This window comes from Schistocerca nitens, chromosome 11, assembly GCF_023898315.1.
Source record: "Schistocerca nitens isolate TAMUIC-IGC-003100 chromosome 11, iqSchNite1.1, whole genome shotgun sequence".
Taxonomy (NCBI): Eukaryota; Metazoa; Arthropoda; class Insecta; order Orthoptera; family Acrididae; genus Schistocerca; species Schistocerca nitens.
The window spans coordinates 113826300-113846584 of record NC_064624.1 but is presented as its reverse complement, the minus strand read 5'-3'; the positions used below and the strand labels follow the sequence as shown (position 1 = coordinate 113846584).

The 20285-nt window shown below is 41.1% G+C and overlaps 2 protein-coding genes across 2 annotated transcripts in view; both read right to left on the bottom strand.

Annotated features, from left to right (window-relative positions):
• Window positions 1-20285, bottom strand: part of LOC126212689 (ankyrin repeat domain-containing protein 65-like) — a 256124-nt gene that overhangs the window by 193463 nt on the left and 42376 nt on the right. The window lies entirely within an intron of this gene.
• LOC126212688 (ankyrin repeat domain-containing protein 54-like) overlaps window positions 1-20285 on the bottom strand; it is a 39345-nt gene that overhangs the window by 12406 nt on the left and 6654 nt on the right. The window contains exon 2 of the mRNA XM_049940104.1: window positions 18559-18708. Coding sequence (XP_049796061.1) covers window positions 18559-18708 — 150 coding nt within the window. The remainder of the gene's footprint in view (window positions 1-18558; window positions 18709-20285) is intronic.

Sequence of the window (20285 nt, the reverse complement as noted above, 5' to 3'; positions counted from 1 at the left end):
ATGTAAAATTGATGTCAGGCTTTTTTTACAAGTAAATAAAAAATCAGGTCTGAAAGGGTTAAAGAATGTGGCTCTTGCAGCTTTATTACTGCTGCCAGAAGGAGCATATAAATTGACTATAGTAACTCCTGCGACGTTTATTCCAATACCTCACGCCGATTCTAATTTATCAACGTTATGTACGGGGATGCCTTCTCTAACTAAAATGGCCGTGCAACACTCGTTTCAGTGGAAATATTGTAAAAATCGACGTAATTGGACAAATTTAATTGCGCGAATACCACTTCCTGTAGGAGAGAAATATCCGTCGCTGACTCATACAGAAACTGTTTCAGAGCAGCTATTTTAACATCCGACTGTATCCTATTAATGTTTAGCGTGGTAATCGTATATGACTGTAACAATAGGGGAGTGACCTTTTTTCCCCGCTAGTCTATCATTTCATGCCACTCCATGCCGGATACTTCTTGAGAATCTGACTGGAGACCACCGTACCGGTTTGCATTAGAACCTTTCTTTTTACTTTTCTAGCGATTTGCATTGAGTCTGGCCTTCACCGAACGTCCGCTCCGCCCACCCCCTGAGCAGTTTTCCTCTGAGGGCGGTGTCGGTGGATCTGAGGGGCAGTCGTGTGCCACCATCTCATCGCGTCTGCCAAAGGCGGCGCAGACGCAGTTTGCAAACGTTCTTCCAATGCCCCGTCACTTCTATGATCACTTTCGTTTGCTGTTTGTGTGCTATTGCTGTAAAACTCCGCTTCTTCGTCTTGGGATTTGGGCTGTGACGTAGCCTGTTGTTGACAATCACTCGCTACCTCGTCACGTTTGGTTTCAGTTGCATCTGCGAGTGTATCTGTCTGCATTGGTTGACGTACGGGTACTGCAGCGCGGGGCTGTGGCGTCACCAAGAAGAGCGCATTGCCATCTACTGAAACGCCCTGCGCTACAGAATGGGACTGTAGTGTCACTTTGACCTGTTCGGGTGATGGTGGCGGATTCGATGTCTACTGATGCACTTGACTCAAGAGTTTGAATCTATGCTGACAATATTGTCTGAAACAGTAGTTCCCAGTACTGTTTTCTGAATGTCACCTACAGCTTTCAGCAACAGGTTGATATCTTCTCCATCTGTGCTACTGCCGTTACAAGTTCGACGTCTCTTGTTAGTGGCTATACTACTTTTTCCAGCCGGATTGTCTACAGTGTCTTTCCTGAGTAAAGGTGGAAATGCTTCAAGAGTATTTTGTGGCCTTTCGTCCACATTTCCTGTAATGCTGGAAACTTCACCACCCGTCATTGATTTTCGGTCACAAGATCAGCCAGTTGTAAATTATTCTGCAATGCAAACACTTTTTTTGGACAGTTTTGCCAGAGATGCCCATTTTCATATGTGACAAATCAAAGTCTGTCCATTGTATATAACGTGCGATTTGTAGCCACAAACCAAAATATGAGATGGAATGTTCTGTTTGACATGCATATCGACAGAACACATCTATGCTGGCTTGACCATCGTTCATTACAAATTTGCCTGATGTCACCATATTTAGATAATACGTCTTTTAAGTAGCAGTTTTCTACCTCAGGGGGGAAATTAAATTCTCTGACTTGTTTATAATCAACATGAGCATTTGAAATGGTAATTCTACTCACCGAGTTATCGCGATGGCGGAATTCAGCTTTTCCTTCAAATTTCTGCAAAATCCAATCCAGCACCAACCAGGAAAGCAGCTTCACAAAAAAGCAGTATTGCTCCAAGTTATAATAAGCAGTGTGCGTCTGATCCAAAGTAACGCCAATAACGTCAACGATCCAGTCATGAGTTTCCAGTTAACTTGGCTGAACATTATGGGCTGCTTTGTCAAATCCAAATATTGGGGTAAGCTTTCTGGGAAACATGGTTGCCATGTCAGCAGTTAACAGCTCGGGAAAACATGGAAACTAAAATCCTGCATCACCAGAATCAATTTTACACAACACTGTAATGCAGAGACTGAATGTAAAGTCGTAAAACCCAAACAGAAGCGCCACAGCGCGCCCGGTCAGGACGGCCGCAAAAGCCGCTATTCTGGTCCCAGACAAACGAAACTTTTGTGTAATTGCTTGTCGAAAGGCTGTGAACGATAATGCACACCGCCAAAAGCACAACTGTCCGTAATACAAATATATTTTTAAATTATTTAGCAGTGCGAACCAAACTGCGATCTCTGTTTACGTTGCTACGCAGAGATACGATCTACGATACAGGGGTTCACTGATGTCGCTTTGAGTACTAAAAACTCAACGGAATTGCCCATTGCTCTGCTTCTTTCGATGCACTGTATTTACATTTGACTTTTTTTCCTGGAAGGGTAATCGGAAGTTTGCGTCAATGACAGAGTTACCGCCACAATCTTATCTTTACGGATACAGACTAACATTGAATTTACTTGCGTTATTGCAGCGCCTGTGGTATTCCGAATTACGATGCAAAGTTCCTGTGCACCTCCGTAGGAACGGGCAAAGCGGCGACTACAGGTGCTATGAAATACGAGAAACGCTTCCGCAGTCGCGAATACGGACAACCGTCAGATGTACAGTGGAATGACGACAGTGAAAGTCTGTGTCTGACCGGGACTCGAAGCCGTGTTTCCCGCTTATCACGACCGGTCGCAATATCGTGTTTATTCGCCGACATCAGGCAAACGACTTCCAGGTAAAATGTCTCACCTGTACAGATGTACGAGCACACGCTGTAGCCGCCGTTGTGCTTGTTCCATTGGAGACGCAAGCATATGCAGCGGAACTTCGCACTGTGATTCGGAATAACACGGGCTCTGCAGTGTCGTATTCAGTATATTGTACAACAAGTACGTTTAGATGAAACTTACACCAGTTGTCTTAGTAACGTTACTGGAACCTGAATAAGCATCAATAATCCATACAAATATAAAAATACCAGTTACTGCTATTATATACGCGTGCCCTAATTGCTTTGTACATTAGCATTTCCAACGACAGAGTCCAATGTTAATTACACTAATGGGAAACGTCTAATTTTTCTGGAATGAAAAATTTTGTGAAGATCACATTAACAGCTATAAATTGTTTGCAGGCACGTGTTTGAGATGGACAGTGTTATGTAGAAATTGTCCCCACAAATCAAAATCTTTGAGTGCTACTGTGTCAAACAGAAGAAAAAATTGTATTTGGTAATGCAAGCTGCCAGACCTACCTCGTACATTATGTTCGAACTTCGTCCTACGCAGTGCTGTGAGTATGTACTAACTTTAGAGTGTCTTTGGTCCTTGCGGGAGAGTTTAAAATTCCAACTTTCCTCGGCGCTAGCGGCAACAATCATTCGCTGAGGTAACGACAATGGTCTGTGGGCTGCATTACACGGGGAATTAACGGAAAAGTCAACTCGGCTTCTGCATTACTACCACGTGAATTTGTGATTAATGTCTGAATGTGCTCACAATCAGTAATGTGTCACTATTCGAGTATGGTGCTGGTTTCGTGATTTTGTAGATAGTGTGCTGGCTTTCTAGTGACATGGCGGAATGAAATGAAATGATCATTTGGCATTGTTGGGCGGGAGGCCCCACGCGTGGGAGTTCGGCCGCCGTATTGCAAATCCTTTTTAGTTGACGCCAATGATGATGACATGATGGACACACAACATCGTCTCGAGGCAGAGAAAATCCCTGACCTCGCCGAAAATCAAACCCGGGACTCCGAGCGCGGGAACCGAGAACACTACGGCAAGACCACGAGCTGCTGACGCTTGGCGGAATATAGGCGGACGCCCGGGTGGGCGGTCTTTCAGTGATAATGCATAACGCACCTAAGAAATGAATAATTTAAGCAGTGCTGGTGGAGCGAGGTTTGCCATCCAACAACATTATAAAGGGCGCGGAAAAAGAGTCTGACGAAAAGTGTAGGGTGGATGGACAGCATGAAACATAGGAATTTGAGTATAGCAACTGCGGGATCGCAACAGCTTATTTTCGGCGCTACCGGAGCATAATCAAAAACTGTCACGTGGACCTCTTTACTCAAAATGAAAGGTAATTCCCAGAAAATGTATACATAAACACAGTCTTTGGACTAACCAGCTTTCACCATGAGAACAAGATAAACTGAAAGCATCACGTTCACATGTATCGTACTTAGGACTACTTCAGAAATTAAAACAGTCACACGACCATGTGTCATGTATTAAAAAGGTCAAAGTGGAAATGAGTGTGCAGACATGCGGAAGTGCTGATCATGTGCGCACATGTGCGACAGCAAACGACAGTGACATCTGTTATTAGACATGTGTCCTAAATGAACGGCGGCGGCTCCACTTCCCTGTTTATGTGGTACAAGCAAGACCGCAACATACCCAGTCCCGTTTACCCCTGGTGTCCGAAACCTTGACAGAGAAGTACTGAGAAATGGCAGGTACTGTGAAAAAGCAAAGGACTCACCTCAGGGTGAGTGGCGGACTGCAACGCATTCTCGTTGCTCGAGGCGAAGGGTCAATGTGGAGGCTGGCCTCGCCCGTTCGTCCTGTCAGTGGGCAGGTGACCGCTCATTCAGCAGGGCCCGAGCAGGCACACGGGGGCAAAGGCTTGCTGGTTATTGGGAGCAGGTGATGGAGCCCCTTAGGGAAGTAGTGTACAGGGCTGGAAAAAAATCCAACGTACACTCTGTCTGCCGGGGGGCCTCATCCGAGATGTGGAGGCGGCCTTGCCTGCGGCTATCGAGTGTACAGGGTGCAGTCGTCTGCAAGTAGCTGCTCACTTCAGCACCAGTGATGCCTGTCGCTTGGGTTCTGAGGCGATCCTCAGTTCGTACGGGCGGCTGGCGGATTTGGTGAAGACCGCTGGCCTCGCACGCGGGATGCAAGCAGAGCTCTCTATTTGCAGCATCGTTCCCAGAGTACATCGGGGTCCTTTGGTTTGGAGCCGAGTGGAGGGTATCAACCAGAGGCTTCGTCGGCTCTGTGACGGTCTTGGCTGCAGATTTCTAGACTAGCGCTATTGGGTGGGAAATTGTGGGACGCCCTAGATAGGTCAGGGGTACACTACACAAAGGAAGCGGCTACTCGGGGAGCAGAGTACTTGTGGAATGCACATGGGTTTTTTTTTTTAGGCTAGGCAGTAGTGCGAGGTGTCCTGATGAACACTCACCAGTCGACGTGCAGGCAGGGAAATCAGGACGCGCTCTGTGTAAAGACACTTCAGCTATCAAGATATTAGCAGTAAATTTCCAGTGTGTTCGGAATAAAGTTTACTGCCCACCAGGAAGTGTGTGACGCGCAAATTATTCTCGGAACTGAGACCTGGCTGAACCCTGAGATAGGAAGATCTGAAATATTTAGTGAGGGTTGGAATGTGTATCAGAAAGACAGATTAGACACCGTAGGAGGTGGTGTCTTCATTGCAGTTGACAAAAATATTGTGTCTACTGAGGTCGAAGTAGAGTGTGATAGTGAAGTTATGTGGACACTTTTAACAGGGCTAGGGGAAATAAAGTTAATTGTGGGGTGTTATTACCAGCCACCAGGTTCCACCATGACAGTTCTAGAATCATTCAAAGGGAGTCTACATTCTGTATCACAGAAGTACCCAGATCATGCTATATTAGTCGGAGGCGACTTCAACCTACCTAGTACAGACTGGGATGTCTATGGATTCGTGGTACAGACAAGCTGTCGTGTGAATTACATTTGAACACATTATCTGAAAACTGTCTTGAGCAGCTAAATCGAAAGCCAACGCGTAATGGAAATATTTTAGATCTGGTAGCCACAAACAGACCAGACCTCATCGACGGTGTCAGTGTTGAGACAGGGATTAGTGATCATGATGTTTTCATTACGACTATGGTTACGAAAGTTAAAAAGTCGGTCAAGAAGGCTAGCAGAGTAATCAAGAAGGCTAGCAGAGTATTCTTACTAGAAAGAGCAGATAAGCAGTTGTTAGCATCCCACTTAGTAAATGAATCGACTTCATTGACTTCCGGTACGATGGATGTGGAAGTATTACGGACAAATTTTAAACACATTGTAAATCACGCATTGGACAAGTATGTGCCGATAATGTGGGTTACGGACGGAAAAGACCCACCGTGGTTTAACAGCGTAATTTGGAGAATGCTCAGGAAGCAAAGGCAGTTACACTCGCGGTACAAGAAAGATCGGGAGAATGAGGACAGGCAAAAGTTAGTAGAGATTCGTGCTGCTGTAAAAAGAGTGGTGCGCGAAGCATTCAACCACTACCACCGTCATACCTTAGCAAAAGATCTTGCTAAAAACCCAAGGAAATTCTGGTCTTACGTAAAATTGGGAAGCGTGTCGAAGGCTTCCATCCAGTTACTCACTAATCAGTCCGGCCTGACTACCGAAGACAGCAAAACAAAAGCTGAAATTTTAAATTTAGCATTTCAGAAATCTTTCACGCAAGAGGATCGTACAAACATACCACCGTTTGAGTCTCATACAGATTCCCATATGGAGGGCATAGTGATAGACATCCCTGGGGTTGTGAAGCAGCTGAATGGGTTGAAAATAAATAAATTGCCAGGTCCTGATGGGATTCCAATTAGGTTTTACAGAGAGTACTCTACTGCATTGGCTCCTTACTTAGCTTGCATTTATCACAAATCTCTTGCCCAACAAAGTGCCGAGTGACTGGAAAAAAGCGCAGGTGTCGCCTGTATATAAGAAGGGTAGAAGGACAGATCCTCAAAATTGCAGACCAATATCCTTAACGTCGGTTTATTGCAGGATTCTTGAACATATTCTCAATTCGAATATAACGAATTTCCTCGAGACAGAGAAGCTGCTGTCCATGAATCAGCACGGCTTTAGAAAGCATTGCTCCTGCAAAACGCAACTTGCACTTGTTTCACATGAAATCTTGTAAACCATGGATGAAGGGTATCAGACGGATGCCATATTCCTTGACTTTGGGAAAGCGTTTGTCTCGGTGCCCCACTGCAGACTCCTAACTAAGGTATAAGGATATGGGATTGGTTCCCAAGTATGTGAGTGGCTCGAAGACTTCTTAAATAATAGAACCCAGTACGTTGCCCTCGATGGTGAGTGTTCATCGGAGGTGAGGGTATCATCTGGAGTGCCCCAGGGAAGTGTGGTAGGTCTGCTGTTTTCTGTCTACATAAATGATCTTTTGGATAGGGTGGATAGCAATGTGCGGCTGTTTGCTGATGATGCTGTGGTGTACGGGAAAGTGTCGTCATTGAGTGACTGTAGGAGGATACAAGAGGACTTGGACAGGATTTGTGACTGGTGTAAAGAATGGCACCTAACTCGAAATATAGATAAATGTACATTAATACAGATGAATAGGAAAAAGAATCCTGTAATGTTTGAATACTCCATTAGTAGCTTAGCGCTTGACAGAGTCACATCGATTAAATATTTGGGCATAACATTGCAGAGCGATATGAAGTGGGACAAGCATGTAATGGCAGTTGTGCGGATGGTCATCTTTGGTTGATTGGTAGAATTTTGGGAAGAGGTGGTTCATCTGTAAAGGAGACCGCTTATAGAACGCTGGTGCGACCTATTCTTGAGTACTGCTCGAGCGTTTGGGATCCGTAACAGGTCAGATTGAGGGAGGACATAGAAGCAATTCAGAGGCGGGCTGCTATATTTGTTACTGGTAGGTTTGATCAACACGCGAGTGTTACGGAAATGCTTCAGGAACTCGGGTGGGAGAGTCTAGAGGAAAGGAGGCGTTCTTTTCGTGAATCGCTACTGAGGAAATTTAGAGAACCAGCATTTGAGGCTAACTACAGTACAATTTTACTGCCGCCAACTTATATTTCGCGGAAAGACCACAAAGATAAGATAAGAGAGATTAGGGCTCATACAGAGGCATATAGGCAGTCATTTTTCCCTCCTTCTGTTTGAGAGTGGAACAGGGAGAGAAGATGCTAGTTGTGGTACGAGGTACCCTCCACCACGCACCGTATGGTGGATTGCGGAGTATGTATGTAGATGTAGATGTAGACCTATGTTCTCAGTTGTTTAAAAATGACTGGGTACTGCGATTCTTTTTTGTAGCCATTGGTGAAAACTAAGTGTTTGCTGTGCCACCGAATAATAGGCAGCCAGAGTAAGTTTTCAATTGAAAGTACTACAATACATATCACAAAGACGAGTGTAGTATACTCAACAGTGAAGAACGGCAAGCAAAATTAAATGTCCTTAAGAAAATGGATGAGACACATCAACTCGATTTTACAGTACGTCAGAGTAACTGATAGTTCTTAGTTTCTTGTGTTACATTTATGTCTATTTTACTGTATGCTGTACAATGTACTGTTTTCAATTTTCCAGAATGACAACCACACTAAATCTTCACTGCAAGCAAGTTTTTAAATCGCATTAAGAATTGCGCAATCTGGCAAACCCTTTTACGAAGGGGAGTTTGTGAAAGGGTGTCTCACTGATGCTGCAGAACTTGTGTGCCCCACGAACGTTAGCAGGTTTCAAGAAATCAGTCTATCCAAACAAACAGTGACAAGACGTATCAGTGCTATAGCCGGCGATGTGCACAGGCAGCTAATAAATAAGGCAAAAGAATTTGTTGCTTTCTCTGTTGCGCTCAATGAAGCAACAGATCTTACAGATACAGCCCAGGTTGTGATATACATACGAGGTGTCGATAACGCACTTTGTGTAACAGAGGACGTTTTGGACTTAGTACCTTTGAAAGGGACTACTACAGGTGCGGACTTACTCCAAGCTGTCAAGCAAGCGATTGATGGTGTCGGTATGGATTGGAATCGGTGAGTCTCAGTGACCACAGATGGAGCCAAAAGCTAGGGCGCACAAGTGAGACGTATGGAATTCACTGCATTCTGCATCGAGAGGCGCTTTGTGCAAAATCAGTAACGTTAGCAAACGTCATGCAAATTGTTGTGCATACTGTAAACTACCTGAAGACACATGGGCATAAGCATCGCCAGTTCTTGGAGGAATTAGGAGCGGAGTACGGCGACATAGCTTACTATACTGAAGTACGCTTGATCAGTTGAGGTAAAATGCTGAAAATATTTTTTAATTTACGTTTGGTCATAGTAACATTCTTACATGAGAAGGGAAAAAATGAACATATGTTGGAAGACCCTTGTTGGATATCAGACCTTGAAATTCTTGTGGACATTACATCTCACATAAACAGCCTGAACGTCAGTTTGCAAGGTGAAAATAATTTAATTTCTGACATGTTGGAAAAAGTAAATGCCTTTGAAAGGAAGCTTGCACTTTGGGAGCACCAGCTAATGACAGAAAACACTGCACATTTCCTGACTCTGGGACTGGTCCATGAAAGTGCTAGATTTCAAGAATACATATCAATAATTGTAAAAATTAAGGAACAATTTCGAGCACAATTTGCAGATGATACGAGCTTGTCTCCTGCCGTTCGCCTCTTGGCTCGACCGTTCTCGTCGTCAGTTGAAGATGCTCTGAATGATCTACATATGGAACTGATCGACCTACAGTGCAATACAAGACTGAAGGACAAGAATTCTACGAAAATTTTTCACAACAAGAAATTCCACGCCTGCACAAAGATGCTGTGAGACTTATGTCCATGTTCGGGTTGACGTATGTTTGTGAAAGGTTTTTCTGGGTGATGAAAATGAATAAATCAAGGTTTCTATCAAGCATAAGTGATTAAAATCTTCACAACTGCTTGCGTTCGTCAATGAGCTGATCTTTTATGCCCGATATTAACTATATCATTTCTCATGACCAGTGATAAATGTGTTTGGATTTATTCCTTTCATAATAAAAAATTATTGTTTACTAACTGTGCATTATTGCATCATTCTGCTCCATGGTACATTATTATCAGGAAAATTGCTCATTAAACCGATTGTTCCAATGTATACTTACATTTAGGGTTTTTTTAATGTGTGAAGGGCTATGCTCGCCTGAAGTCGATAAACAATAAGCTTCATCTAATTGTCTGTTATTATGCAGATTTTAGACGGAACTGATAATAGTATTGAAATAGCAGGCGATCGAGAGGTCTACGGTTATCATTCTGTTCAGAGGTCAGTGAGACAGAAATTATGTGGGTGTAACTGAGGGCACCGAGAATTAGTTATAGGAAACCTTGCATTAGTTTAATGTTATTTGAAATCATGAATAAGGTTCGCTGTAAGTCGCTGACTGCTCTTTCTTAAATACTAGATCAAAAACATTACGCGTATTTGCGTGCTGTCACTGTATTTCTTGTCTTACTGGGTTAAACTGGTAACATAAAAGTAGACGTCTCAATGAGTAGACTGACAGTATTTTAAATGTTTTAATACGCAAAATACCTTCCCATGGTTGGCTTGCAAGCTATGGAAAAAGCACTAGAATGCGCTGGTACAGAGTACCCCAGCAAGTGGATAAAGCGACATCTGTGCATAGAAACATGCACTACGTGAACGCTGACTGCGGCATGCACACTGTGACCTGGAAGTTGCACATGTGCAGGAGCACCGCACGCATGTAGAATTTCTGGCCGGCCCTGAGAAAGCGGAATTTATTACTATCTTAGAAAGCGACAGTAGATCATTTTCGGCTAACCCGGACAGACTCGAAATTTTGGATACTGTATTGCAACTCTGGATCATGATCCATTCTTTGTGGAGCCGTATTCGGTACCTTTTTCTAAGAAACAGGCCGTACAGAATGAAACAGATGAGATTATGGAATGAGGAGTGATATAACACAGTAACAGCGAATATATCAGTCCACTTATCATTGTAAACAAGGATGGAGGAGTACATGTGGCCATTGATGCACAAACTCTAAACAAAGTAAAAAGAGAGGTGGACAGGCCTGAAAATTTGGACAAAATGTTGCAAAAATTTCATAATGAGGTATTTAACCAGCTACGACATGACTGCTGGCTATTGGCAAATCCCATTAAGTCTAGAATCGCATGAATATAAAGCATTGCTGTTTACGGGGAAATGTTATCGATACGAAGTAATTCCATTTGGACTGAATACCTCTCTGCCAGTGTTTATTATAGCTCTTGACTTTGTGTTAGGGGAGGAGTTGAGTTCCAGGTTAACTATTTATGTAGATGATTTATTTACCTCCAATGAAAACTGGCAAAAAAAGCTCCAAACTGTTGCTCTTCAAGCAGGAGGCATCACTTAAATTATAGAAATGTGAACTTGTAAAATTAGAAATTAATGCCAGTAGTAGTAATTATATGGCTCAAGAATTTAATAAGGACCTGAAGAGAGCTACGTGCCTTAGAAAAATTTCCCCCACCAAAAAATAGGAAACAGTTGTAAGCCTTTTTTAGGTTGGTGTGGATTTTACAGAAAATTTGTTAAGGGGAAACCCTTCAATAATCCACACTTGAACAATCTATAAAAAGATTTAGTGCTTTTGTTCGGACAGATGAGAGTCGGCAGGATTGTGAATCTTTAAAGATTAAACTTTGACATGATAATGCTTTACATCACCCAGTACTGTCAGAGACTTTCAATATGAATACTGACAGTAGCACCTATGGGATTGGTATTGAAATTTTCCAGGAGATAAATGGTACAGGAAATTTAGCACATAGAACTATAGCTTTTGCCAGCAGGACATTGACAGGAAACAAAAGGAACTACACCATATCAGAGGAGGTAGCCTTGGCCATATTATGGGACCTAAAGAAATTTATAGATTATTGGTGGGGTTTTAAGATCATCACACATTGACCACAAAGCTCAAACATTCCTTAAAGATTGTTGCCTTCTAAATGGGAGGCTCACCAAATGGGCTTTATACCTGCAACAATTTAATTATGAAATCTGCTATGTAAAGGGTACAAAAAATTATGTGGCAATGAATTGTCCCAATGGTACTGATGAAGTACCCAAGGAATGCAATGGAGATGGAACTTTCCAAATTAATTACATGAAGTTCAGCAAAAATGAATTTGAACAGATTTGCAAAACCATGCGATATCATCAAAATGAGCAACCAAATTGGAAATCTGTATAAGTAAATTTTGATTTTTAAAAGTATCTTGTATAAGAGGAAAGGCTTCATTACTGAAGAATGGATGGTGTGTTGGCCTACCCAATTTGATACAGATGTCAGATTATTTTCACTAGTATTGGGCCACAGGAGCGTCTAGGTAAATTGGCTAGTGTTATAGTGATTGCCAATAGTACGAGTCTAAAGATAACTGAACGTATTAGGTCTTGTGACATCTGCCAGAGAGCTAAGGTAACCAGTAGAACTGATCAAGGCCCAATGCAGAACACGTTACCTAAAGATACCATGGATTTACTGTCTGTGGACCTGTCTGGAGCCCTCCCCACAACTTCTGGTAATTGTAAATGTATTTTAGTGATTTTGGAAGTATTTTCTAAATTTATAAAATTGTATCTCCTGAAAAAGGTGACAACAATGTCAGTATTTGATAGGATGATTCAGTATTTGAGAACCATTGGAAAACTCAGTGCAGTACTGCCCAATAATGGCCCAAATTTAATTCCAAAACCTGGAACGATGGAATGGAGCAGAATGGTGTAGAAACTAAATATATTTCGGCCTACCATCCAGGCAGCAACCCTGTTGAACGGTATACGAGAGAAATAGGATGGTTATGTAGGACCTATTGTCACCATAACCACTGAGCGTAGGGCAGATTTGTAGGTGAATTTGAGAGTTTAATGAAGACCTTGCCTCATGGGTTTACTGAGTTCACACCTGGGGAAATTCTGCTCAATACTAAGAGCAAATGTTCAATTGAGGAAAAACTAGAGTTCCCACCGTTTAGCAGATTTGGGATTAGCCCAGAAGAAAGAATTGGCAAAAGAAAAAACAAAGCCAAAACGAGATCTAAAAGGCACAATAGCACCCTGAAGTTTGCCATGTTCAAAATTGGAGACTATGTTCTTCTGAAGACCCATGAATATTCAAGTGAATTTAACCACGAAATTTCTAAATCTATGTATATATGATGGGCCATTCACAGGACAAGACACCTCACAACAATGCCTACTATTTAATCTACCCAGAGTCGAAGAAGCTCCTTGATGTTCATAATGTAGTGGATCTCAAAATGTATGTACCTAGGAATGAATAAATGACGAAATCATACCAGACTAAAAACGTATATTATGCTGTAGATGAAATAATGTATCTATCTTATGAAGCTACTATACTGTATTTAACTGTAATTTATGTTCTTATAAAAATGTTGTTACCTATGTACAATTGCTGTTACTATCTTAGAAGTTTCAGATTCTAAAACCTGTTGTAAAATATGTGATACCCTATACTGAAAGGGCTACAAGCAAATATTGCCAAATTGAAAAGAAATGTGGAATGCCTTAAATACAGAATGGGCAGCATAGAAGACTTGCCAAAGTGGGGCAAAAAAACTATGTCTGTAATAGACTGCCAAAAAAGCCAAATGATTAATGTGATATGTAATTTGTTAATGTTGTCAAATGCAGTGCAAGCTGCTATTGCAGGTAGCAAAATTATTTTATTTTCATCAAGCAGATTCAGAAGGATGTAGGTTGCAGTAGGTACTGGGAGATGAAGAAGCTTGCACAGGATAGAGTAGCATGGAGAGATGCATCAAACCAGTCTCAGGACTGAAGACCACGACAACAACATCTGTTAGTGTTGTATGTGTTTTGCTACAGTTTTCAAAGAGTGACTGTGTTTCAAATAAAGGCAATAAGAAAAGAATAGTAGGTTCAGTTTAAGCATGTTTGTTTATGTAAATATCAAAGGATGGACTACTATTATTAGAATCAGCATTGATAGTTTCCTCCTTTGTAACTTCAAAATCACGCTATAGGATGTGTTGCATGTACAATGTCAAATTGCTTGTGATATTTGTAGGGGGTATACTTTTATGTGTATACCTACATTTCTTAATGCTTACAAAATGCTACTCAATATTCTTGGCAATACAGATGAATTTTGCTTACTACTCAACTTGCTGTTTCACAAAATGAGAGTCAGATGTGACAGGTGTACATAATTGAATGATGTTGCTTATGTCTTGTTTTGATAATGAAGTGTATAGTGGTTTAATGTGTTTTGCAATGTATTCTTTTCATGCTCAACTCTGGATGAAGTGATTATTATTTTCGACTGCTTGGTACCATTAAGGTGTTATTGATGTTTGCCTAGCAGGAATCTTCAGTGAACCATGGGGCATATGCAACATCCATTTTTGACCTACTTTGTATTGATATTTCTATTTGTCGAGTTGCTTATGTAGAGTGCTGTATCTGTTATATGTAGAGTTTTACCTGTCATGGAAATTCTTTGACAATGTATACATATTTCAGTTATGGGAACTTTTGGAACAAAGTTTAAATTAAGCTTGTTAATGTAAATAACTACTGGAATGATTATTATGTAATGCACTGTAAATGACTTGGTCCATAGTTAGGGAATGCAGGGTCGAATGTAAAAAATGTGGGGACTCCCTGCAGCTACAGAAGTAGCCTGGCAGAATGGAAAAGGTGTCGTTCACGCAAGCGGCAACTCGTCCCTTGCGACGGCTAAGGAGTCTGGCTTGAGCAGTGCTGTGGTTAATATCTCGCTAGCAGTAGCGGAACATTGTGGCTCATTCTTGCAGTTTTGAGGCAGAGGAGCTAAGAGCATTATTTATGCACCTTTGATTCTGCATTTGGTGATACCATGTATAATGGCACGGTTTTCGGCCCTGCAAAAATATAATTCAGAAGATCTATAACAGGGCGAGGCCAACAGTACTGCCATGACTACATCGCCGTCATGTTAACAGCCACTGCAAATCACGCCACCAGTGCCACCAGCCTTCCACCAAAATGTTTATATTTGCCACTCTGTAAATGGACCAGGTATTTGTGAAATCTGGTTGATTTTAATAATAATTGTGGTATTGCTAAAAGCTGTATCTTGCACCTGTGATTATCCCAAATCACAAACCTCACCAGGAATCCTATCCTAGTGAATTTAATTCCAAGTGTGCTAATTTATTATGAAAAGACTATTCAGAAATAGTTGTGATCACTTTCTGGTGTGTGGAGTTGTGTTTAAAGTTCAGTTTTATAGTTTGAGAAATACTACACTGCCAGTGTGGTTTTCAATCTAACTGCAATCATTTTCTTAAATAATTTGCCTTACTTAAAAAAGTACCAGTAAATAGTAAAGTTGTTAGTTACAAGAATAATAATATTGAATAGAAGTAAAAAAGATTATTAATTATGCACTTTGATCAGAATTACAAAGCTTTATCACTGTTCATTTTATGAGTAGGTGTTTGAACTTGAATTTAAAATTGTTTTGGCATTTGCACAGTCAACCATATTTTGAGAAGGTTAAAAGACTGCTTTTCAAAGCACACTTGTTATTTGAAGAGTTATAGTTTGTTGTGCTTCACTTAATGAATAATTATTCATGACAATACTCACAATTTCCCATACACACTTGAGTAGTTTTGTTAATGAGCATGGTTCATCAAACCATGAAAGTTTAATAGCTCTCATGTGCTAGGCCAGTTGCTTAATGAAGCAAAGCAAAGGTCCCTCCAGAGCCACTGTAGTTAGATTTGCTTTCTGTTTAATTGCTTCAAACTGAGCTCAAGAAAGAAATATTTACTGTGTTAGCTATTTTAATGCAAGCTGGTTTATGTCATGGCATAGAGAAACTCTACTAAGCAATGATGTTATAGAGTATGATCATAATAAATCCCGATTTAAATCAGAATCATTTCATGCTCTGCCCTGTTCAGTAATGCAATTAGTATCATGTGTGTTGGTGACCGGTTGTATTAACTGCTGCATCTAGTTCATTCAAGGTACATCGTCTTCACTTCCAAGTTAGTACTACATTTATCTGCAAGGTTAGGTTACTGTGTTCTAGTGCGAACAGATGTCAAGAAAGAGTTTAGTAGGTGTTAAGCAAAGTTAGGTTAGCCCTAGCACTGCCTTGAGCTTTATTACATTGTTTGACAAAAATGCCTAATTAGGCTGGCAACTGATATTAATATGTAATATTACGACTTGCTTTTGTGCTGGAGAACATCTGTTCCTCACCCACCTGTTTAGTGTTGGTTATACTCTGCTGGAGTGTTTTGGAAATGAATCCCAGTCAAACAGATTGTTTGTTCTGTTCCCATTAGGTTATCTCACGGTCACAACTTCCTCAAAAATTCCTCATAGAGGTTTAATGTAATCACTGACTGCCATTTATGGTGGTTGGTGTTACCATTACAAGCACTCCCTTTGGAGGAGCCCTCCTGCACCATTCCACCACATGTGGATGGCTGACTTGCTGCAAGGCTGTGCCCTGTGTTCTGTGACATTTGTATGACTGCTTCGGTATCTTGGCATTTTCAGCTCTTAAGGAGGGAGGCAGAGCTTTAGTTGGTAAAGACATTTCCAGCTGGAGTACATCACAACCAGACACACATTATAGAATCAGGTATTGGATTTTAAGGTGTACCCAGGACCAGATGTACAGTCAGATCACAATTTAGTTATGACAATGAGTGAAGTAAATTTTAAGAGAGTTGTTACGTGAATTCAGTGTGTAAATAAATAGGATACTGAAGTACACAGGAATGGAATGTGAATTTTAACTTCTATGAGGCTCTAGATAATGTGATAATGAATGGCGATCAAACGAATTTTCACGTTCGTCTATATAATCGATGAGAGACAATTCATAACAACAGACAGCCAGAAAAAGACATCCAAACACTACAGAAGTGACCAAGCGCTGGTAAGTGTGATAGCTTACGCACAATGAGCCAAACAGCTCATGAATCCAACTTACTGACAAAAATAACAACATCCAGAAGAATGGAAGACAAAGCTGATGATCTGTTTGAGGATGCTAAATTTGGAGTAATGGATCCAGGGAGGACAACTTGACCTTCAACCTTATAGTGGCAGGAATGCGTGAGAAAAATCAAGAGATATTTATTGGATTTGTAGATCTTTACATGACATTTGACAGCATGAAACAGTGAATTTTTTTTTCTCTAAAAGGTACGTATATGGTACAGCAGATAACATAGAATAGGAGCAATAATCAACAAGAATTGGTACTCTGAATCAAAGATGATTAAAGATAAAGATGCAGGTAGTCTCCACAAATGTTCAGATGAACACTGAAGAATCATTGGTGGAATTGAAGAAACTTCCAGGAATTTAATTAAAACTGAAGGTGAAAACGATTTTGTTTAATAAAATTCACTGGTGATATTTCTGTGTTCACTGAAAGTCTGAATGAATCACCAGAGTTGATGAATGTAATAAATAGTTGAATGAACACTAAATCAGGATTAATGAATGGAAGAAAGAGGAAAGTATTGCTGAGTAGCAGAAATAACATTGGTGGCAATGTTTACATCGGAATTAAGGACCACGCAGTAGACTGCTTGTAGTGACTATTACACATCAGGCTAATTTACACTGAGGGACAGAGCGTGGTTGTTATAAGGAGTAATGTTGCATGGGAAAGCAGGAGATTCCTTGTAAAACAAAGTTACTAATACCAAGGATAGGCCTTAATTTGTATTGGATGTCCCTTAATGTATGTTTGGAGCACAGTACTGCATAAAAATTAATCGTGGATTATGGAAAAAAACAAGAGGGGAATCGGAGCATTCTAAATTCGGTGCTATAGAAGGACGTTTAAACTAGGTGAACTCTTAACAGAAGAACTGTGGAATGTCTGTGCAGAACAGGTGAGGATAGTGTGGTATGTGGAGAACTGTGACAAGTACGAGGGTCAGCATAGTAAGTTATATTTGAAGGCATCAGGGAATAACTGCTGTGGCACTAGAGGTAGTTGTTGAGGTTAAAAACTGAAGGGAAAGACAGAGAGGAATGCATACCACAAATGACAGTGGATTCTTGGTGCTCATGGGACTGTAAATCTGTTGCTCACACAGACAGACACATTGTCAACAGGAGGCAGAGTTTCTGTTTCGCATGTCTGTGGTTACTGGGACTGGCTGTTACAGCAGTGGGGCAACCAAGGTGGACCACTCCCTGACAAGCTAAGGCTCTGCTGACGTTTGCTTCTGGCTGGTGCTTGCAGAGTGTAATTTTTGTTACTAACAGAAACTTTATAGCAAATTATTGGGTTTTCCCCGTCTCATTCCTGACGAGAACCAAAAATGGTCTTATAAATGTGTGTATGTGTGACCTCTGCTAGACCATTCCAATACATCCAGAGTAACATACAATTATCTCATTTGGCATAGTGTTACACATTCAGTGCACTCATACTCTACCTGCCACTAAATTTTCTGTGGATGACATTGCATGATTTATTGTTGGCATTGGTTTGCTGATCTTGATGAGAATAAGTCACTGAACTGTTGACAATAGCTATTTTCTCTACCAACCTATTCTTAATTAACCTCTCTCCCATGATACTATGATCTAGTCCTGAGGATACCACCCATGAATGTATGTTCTGAAGCTTTTCAGTATTTATGTCTGATCTACTTTATAATGGTGTGTGTGTGTGTGTGTGTGTGTGTGTGTGTGTGTGTGTGTGTGTGTTGAGGGAACTCACCGCATTTGAGAGACTGTGGCCTCATCAGGTGGAGGAGTCGTGGGACGCGCAGCAGCAGGTGTCTGGCAAGGTGCGCTGGCAGAGGTGGCGGCAGCGGCGGAGGTGGTGGTGGTTCTGGTTGTGGTACTCAGCTCCGTAACGACTGGTGCGCTGCACATACAGAGAGAGGCAGGGTGTGAGCTGGCTGGCGTTTCCTCGTGGGGATGTGGGGGTGCCTCCCTATGGCCAGCACTGCTGAGGGACCATCCACACACTGGCAACTATATGGACGACATGTGCAACATATGGGGACAGGGCTCCCGTTAATACAAATGAATGACCAGTAAGCTAGTAACTATCAGCTGCACCACCCGAGATTCCCACGGCAGTCGCCGAACACGATACAACATGTAGTTCAAAACAAAGTGCAGCCAGAAGGTACATACATTTGCAAAAACTCAATTACAGAATTACTGGAGAGGTCAGCTCAGATATTATCACCATCAAATCTATACCAACAGCCTGAATTCCACTCCACCTAAATTGTATGCAACCACATAATGTTACAGTCTTACAGTCCCTCCGATCTCTTTTCAGTACGGGCATTTCACTCTACAAAATGGTTACTACGAGCCACTACTTGAAGAAATTGATCTGTAATACTGAGTCCACAATCAGACTAATGTCACGATAATGTAAATATCACGAAACCTGGTATAATCAGGTGACAGTCTTCAACACTTGTAAACTCAAGTTTATTGCAATAAATGACATTCCAGAAACTTAAGTTTCAACTTGAAATTACATGACTAAGACATTTGTATTACAATTAAGCAACTATTGTCTCTTAAGTAAGTATGAAAGATCTTAAATATGATTTTAGCCACATGTAAGCATGTGTGTGCAAATGTTGAAATGACATAGCATAAAGTTGTGTGTTAGATGATTCAAACCCAGCAAACAATAGGATTGTTAACCAAGGGCAATAATACATTACATATCCAAATATATGCAAGAAGAGAATCTGAAATGTTGAGAAAGTATTTTGTACCTTTACTGGGATTTGAATCCAGCACCTATCATTGTATTCTAATCACAAATACACATTAAACATCTGCTTAGTTTAGCTGTAGCGAGATGTGCACATGTCCGAAACGGAAATAACTTAACGGAAAGTTCTGTGTGGAGTGGGAATCTAAGCCTGCATGCATCATCGTTGTTGACTGCACACAAGAAAAAGTTTATTATCGAATTCCTTTTTGCCAGTTGCTACGAGAGACATGTCTTAACTTGAAATTATGGCTTGAAAAGTTTTGTGTGACAATTGAAATCAACACCACCCATCATTGTTGAAAAGACACGTAGAGGCGATAAAAATCAAAATTACTTTTCTCCTTTGGTTTGATGAGCACATATTACTATTTCAAATGACACAATGAAATTATTTGCAGACAACCACGAATACAACAGATGCTAACTACTATGGACATATCCCTGGGAACAATTTCTTAGCACAAAAGACCTTTGTCACACCAGATGCATACTGTTACATTCTGAGGACTCATTAGCCCCTGATTGTGCATTTTTTCTAAGGACCAAACATTTTCATTTTATCAAGTTAAGGCCCAATGGCTCAAATGTCCACCCAACCATCCTGGTTTACATTTTCCTTTTTTTTCTTAAACCGATCAATGCAAATGCTGTGACCTTTCCCTTGAAATGCCACTATCTATTTCCTTTCCCACATT